At 41.1% G+C, this 6,000-nt stretch overlaps 1 protein-coding gene across 1 annotated transcript in view; it reads left to right on the top strand.

The window, feature by feature from the left end:
* The window catches only part of LOC135196654 (DNA helicase MCM8-like), a 43,323-nt gene extending 37,323 nt beyond the window's left edge, over window positions 1-6,000 (top strand). The window contains exons 8-9 of the mRNA XM_064223490.1: window positions 3,662-3,823; window positions 4,617-6,000. Coding sequence (XP_064079560.1) covers window positions 3,662-3,823; window positions 4,617-4,820 — 366 coding nt within the window. The 3' untranslated portion in view covers window positions 4,821-6,000. The remainder of the gene's footprint in view (window positions 1-3,661; window positions 3,824-4,616) is intronic.

Consider the following 6,000-nt stretch of genomic DNA (forward strand, 5'->3'; position numbering starts at 1 on the left):
CAACTCTAGTTCCACTGGGAAGGCGAGCGAGTATCCAATTCCTCCCCCATTCCCTCTCTCCTTACGGCTACGAGGGAAAGGGGAGGGATCCTACAGAGATTTCTCTGTAGGATTCACGTTGGGGACTGCGCTACCGGGGGGGACCTTCGGGTCCTACCTGACGTAAGCCCCGGTCGTTGAGGAGGGATCCTGCCCCATTCTTGATTTCTACGGGAATCGAGAGGACCACCAGCCGATATCGTTTGACGAATTCGGTGGGGGTTTCGCAGACTGCTTAGAATTCTACGGAATTTCTAGCGCATTCAGAGTGTTAGAGTTTCTACGATCTCCAAACACTTAGGCGAGACCACGGTCCAAAGTGAGCGAGACGAGAATCCCCGATATGTTACACGATAATCGGGAACCTCGCCTATGCTCGAATTCCTGGAATTTCTAGCATTAGGAAGAAGACTGCTGCTGAAAGAAGACTATCACAATAGGCGACAACCTGGAATAGAGAAGAACGGACGGGAATATCCAATTTGGCTTGAACTATCGTCTTAGTATTCTGTTCACCATTGAAGCTTTCCTTCGAGGAAGACTTCTTCACTCTCTTTGATAGAGACCGAAGGTGGTCGATCTCAATCCTTATTTGTTTTCTTGAAGGAAAGAAATTTAGGATGGAGATCGTGTTCAGAATCCTACAAATATACTACATATATTAACCTCGCGACATGATTCTGCTAAGCAGTTGAATGGTCCGAGGGGTAGGCGCATATCCTGGTTTATTCTACGGATTGCGACTAGACGAAAAGTATTCTAATTGAACTGCAACTCGGGTTGCCTGCAACCTCCCAGGAGTTTCCAGTTTCAATTTTATATACTTATGGTGTTGTCACAATAACACCATTTAAGCTTTTATATTTACCGAAATTCGTTTCGCATAAATATAATTGCTCAAGCATATCTTTTTATGCTCGGTGGTTCTAGCCGAACGCATTCCTTCGTGGAAAGGATTACTTGGCAACTCAGGATGACGAGTCAGCGACAGCTACTGCGTATTGAATTGCCCGAGGCATTTCAGTACCAGCTGCCGCTTTGAGATGGAAGGTTGGTTATGTCTTTCTCACCTGCTTTGATTGAAATACCAAACCGTATCTCTGCCCAACAATCATGGACTTAAGTCTCTGATTAAACGGGGATTCTCGCATACATGAATGGACATCTACTGCTGTGACGCTAGTATCATCGTCTTCGGTATTGCGAGAATTTTAAACAGAGATATCTATTCGACTCTCATCTTCTGTTTACCGCACGGTAACAGAATTCTGTAATAGTCTCTGCTGCATCGTATCTCGATAATGCGAATGATTTTGCGGAATCTGAGTTTGCCTCAAAATATCTTGTATTCGGAGGTGTGCAATTGTTCATTGTTCACCCCGGATTAGCAGATGTATGAAAAGACATCGCCTACTCCCACACATGCCAGCTTCTACTTCCAAACGTTCAGCCATGAGAAGCAGTTCTTCAGGCGGCTCTCCCCTGTGTTTCATTACTGAAGAACGCCCGCTTTCACTGCACACCGGACAGCAATGAAATGGCGATTAGCGTTTTCAGTCATTTGTAAGCACAGGTTTAGAATCTTGAGATTCCTTCTCTTGATTCAGCTGGAAGACGTAGGTTGCATTCATTGCCTACCTTCGTCTTCAACGTCACATAGTGTGTTTCTCCTTAAGCTGAGATTCAACGTCTATGAGACTTTTCTTGCCATCAGGGACCTCGGTCTTTTGAAGGCAATTGACTTTCGCCTTTTGAGCTTATGCATTAAGAGAATCATCGCTGCGCCGTCCGGCATCGGTGACTAACAAATATTTTATTTGTTTGGTCTCTCAGCATAACTCTTTAAAGGGCAAAGGTCACGTGACTTACCCGGATGCTTGGACAACTTGCCTCTACTGATTCCGAACCAGTCAGTCGGCAGCTGTCAGAGCGCCCAAGTCAGTTACGAACTATGCTGTGGACTTAGTTCGGTTGTTCCAGAGCAATCATTACTTCGTCTTAATAGCTTGTCAGTATGAGTACTGTACATAACCAAAGTCAAGAAGAGGGATAGGTCATACGACTATCCCTTCTTTTCGTCTTAGGTAACTGCATGACTTCTCTTGAGAAGTTCAAGCACAAAGGGATGGGGATTTGTGACGCTCGATTTCGTTACCGATCTTCGTAGCGAAGACTCAGAACCCTTCGGTAACTGACGATTGGTTCGAGTCCTTCACAATACCCTACCCTAATGGACTTCACCGCCTCCGATACGAAGGCTATGCTGCTTTGTCCTGTGAAGGCGCGACGGAGCTGTCTGAAGAAACTCGACACCCAGGATGAGTGTGGACGCCTCTTCATCATTCTCTCGCGTTCCGCAAGAACTTCTCCGTGGCGCAGGTAATGAAGGCAGGGGCCTGGTCAACCCGACCGCATGCACCTCCTTCTACCTTCGGGATATTGCCCACAGTTCCTTGGATCTTTTTCCTTGGGAACCGTGGTGGTTGCTCAACACGTTGTGTAGTTAACCCAGACCCTCGCAGGCTGAACAGCATCGAGTCCTGGTGTGACCGTAAGAATGGATGAGGAATGAGAGTGTGACTGGCTCCTCTTCCCATCTTTTTCTTCCCTACTCCTCTGGGTAGAGGGACACGGTCGTCACCCTGCTGGGTAAGGACGAGATGCAGGTGAGCTACTCAATAGAGCACCATCCTATCCCTTTCAGTAGGGATAGGATAAATATCCACCACTTCCTCCAACAAGGGGGAGGAGTGGATGCCAATTTGAGACAAACCCATCATTTTATGATTGTCTCTTGCAAACAGGAACAAGTTCTTGCTTGCTGGTACGAAGAGATACGCTTGCCTCTCTCTTAGTACTTGGCCCAGAGGTCTGACCATTGATCCTGCGGTGCACACCCCGATCAATCGGACAGAGGTTTGGATCCCTCCCTTGCTCTTACGACCAGGGAGGCACTCCAGGGTTGGACGAACACCAGTCTGTTCACCAAAAAGACTCAGATTCCTCCCACCAAGAAGTGAGTCTTCCTATTGTTAAAGGACCGAGGGTTTGTATTACGTATCGGAACAATGACAATTTGTCGAAAATTGCATTTTTTTTTTTCCTAACTATACAAACCTGAGGTCCTTTACATATAGTCCCACCTCATGCCACCCCTCACTCTGCAACTTTTTGCATGGGCCTAAAGCAAAAGTGATTCTTCACCTCTCGGGCGCGCACGATCGGACAAGCAGTTAACTACCGTTCTCCCCTTGTTCGAAGCTTACGACCGTCCCAGCTGCCGCTAGTTACCTTCCTATTGTTAAAGGACCTCAGGTTTGTATAGTTAGGAAAAATGCAATTTTCGACAAATTGTCATTTTTGTTTTAGGCTGGGTTAGGTTAGAATAAATTATGATGATTAATATTAGCACTTATGATCACTCCCATAGTATGATCACACCAACCGCTGAGACTACTACTACTGCTGGAACCTGGCAGTGTTATATTCCAGCACTTTGACAGTACAGTATGTGAAAACTGATACCTACAAATTGAGATATTTCTTATTTTTCTTACTTTAGTCTAGAATTTAAATTTTTGTACTGCAGTAAATTTATTTGGTTTTCTCTGGTGTCAAACAGGCCAGAGCAAGGTGTGAACTACGTGAGGAGGCCACAGAAGATGATGCACGTGATGTGGTGGAGGTGATGCGCTTCTCAATGATGGACACGTTTTCAGATGAATTTGGGCTCTTGGACTTCCAAAGGTCTCAGCATGGCTCAGGGTCGAGTAACAGGGGCCAGGTGAGTTAGATGCTAAGATACTTTATGCTAATTAAAGAAAAGTATAAAACTAATAGCAAACATTTGTTGGAGTAGTTTTTGAACTCCAGGGAGCTAGGTAACAAATACTTATCAGATGAGGTTTAATCTGTTCTGGAGTAGTACTGTAATTTTGATACAGAAGCTGTTGTAATTGACAATATTTTTATGGGATTTTCTAGTCACATTTCTACATTCACTAGTTTCACCCAAAGAATTAATTCTGAAGAGGTGAAATCTGATTAAGGTAAAGTGAAAGAAGTTGCACAAGTAACTGAGAAGCAGGTAACTGAAAAGAGATCTGTGGGGCCAGATGAAAGTGGGAGGTAGAAATCTGTAAAGCTGGAGCCAAAGGGATTTTGCAAAGAATCTTTGACACCATCTACTACATTGCACATTTTAAGTTGTAAGTTCCCCACAGTGTTAGTAGAGTAGAACTTACAGTAATCTCATAAATTGCTGATGAGTTAACATTCTGTATAAGAAATTTGATGTTGAGTCTCGAGGAATCATAGAGAAAATGTGGTTCAAAGAGGAGATAGTACCCAATACAAGTAGTTATCATTTTTTGTATTCTTTGCCATATTATGAGGTGAGATGTTTAGATTACTTGATAATTTTGAATTATATATTTTTTTAATCAATTGATCTCATTTTATAAAGATGTCTGATACTATCACTATAAAATCTTGTACACATATTATAGATTATAATGGTGAAGGATTCCCTTCATATTAAATCTCAGATTCTGAATAAGTATTAATTATTTTTTCAGATGAAGAAGTTTGTTGCAGCTCTTCAGAGGATGTCAGATAACACTTATAAATCTACATATAGCTTAGATGAATTGAGGCAGTTGGCCAAACAATTGAACATGAAAGTTGGTGATTTTAGAGACTTTGTTGAAAGTTTAAATCACCAAGGATACTTACTGAAGAAAGGTTCTAATATATATCAACTTATGACTGCAAATTGTTGATGACTAATGTTGAATTTTCCTTTTGTTGAAGTCTGAATGTAGTGTATACTAGTTACATGTAAATACTGTAATTGTTTTGTACAAAAATACAAACCTCTTCCAGACCATAGCTGTTACATCAGTATTTCAAAAGGCAGATCAGTTAAAGATTTTTTATTTTATTAATTCATTCAACCTTGAGTTTGCTCTTTTGACTCATTTCGTTCTATTGCTTTCTATGGTATCTTGTTTTCATGTCTTTATTCCTTTTAAATAGTATGTGGTATGCCCTAAGCTCTCAGTTTTAATTGTAGCCTTTACTTTTATTATACTACTGTAGTTCTTATCTTATGTTATTTGCATCTTCATGACCCATTTTAAAGAAATTTTAAGCAATCTTTTGTCCTGCATAATTCATGGGAGGCTACTTTATATTATTTTACATACAGGGTATTCCATATTTTTGCTGTATGCAGTTATCAGTTTGACTGTCTGGAAGGTCATAAATTCCTTACAGAGGGAGACTTTCAATATGAAATTTCATTATGGAATGAATGCCAGCAAGATCATATAATTTGTGAAGCCTCATAAAGTTCCAGTTAAACACTAAAGAGGGGACAGGTGGTGAGCATATCTGTTAAAACATACAGTCTCTTAATATTTGCCTTTGCCAAACATATCTTATATAAATGGCTTACCAAGTGGAGTCTGTTATACCAGATATTGACACTTCCTCAGAATCAACATGGCAATCCAGTTATGAGGACCTATTGTATCTTAGAAAAGAAGCACTACTCATTGAATATTATGATTGCCTTCTGACTAAGCAACTCTGTCAGGAGGACTTTGCCTTCATTGAATGCATGAGCTGTGTTCAGTTTGAATTTATTCAGGTTTGACACTTGTCACTTTAGAAAGAATATTTTACTGCTGAGATTTTGTGCACAAGAACTTTGATAATTTTTTTTTCTCTATCCTGTTGTGGCATGTAAAAGGAGAGATAAATAACTTATTGTCTAACTACCTAATGATTAACTAAATGAAGAACCTTCCATCTATATACAGGGTACCTCTTATAGCATGACTTGTGTGGATAACGAACTGCTGCTAATTGATTCCTTTGTCCTCAGCTAGAGTATGTAGATTTTTCATTGTAATCTCACTTACAAGTCATATGCTAAAAACAAACTTCACCCAACAT

Source organism: Macrobrachium nipponense, chromosome 18, assembly GCF_015104395.2.
Source record: "Macrobrachium nipponense isolate FS-2020 chromosome 18, ASM1510439v2, whole genome shotgun sequence".
In the NCBI taxonomy this organism is placed as follows: domain Eukaryota; kingdom Metazoa; phylum Arthropoda; class Malacostraca; order Decapoda; family Palaemonidae; genus Macrobrachium; species Macrobrachium nipponense.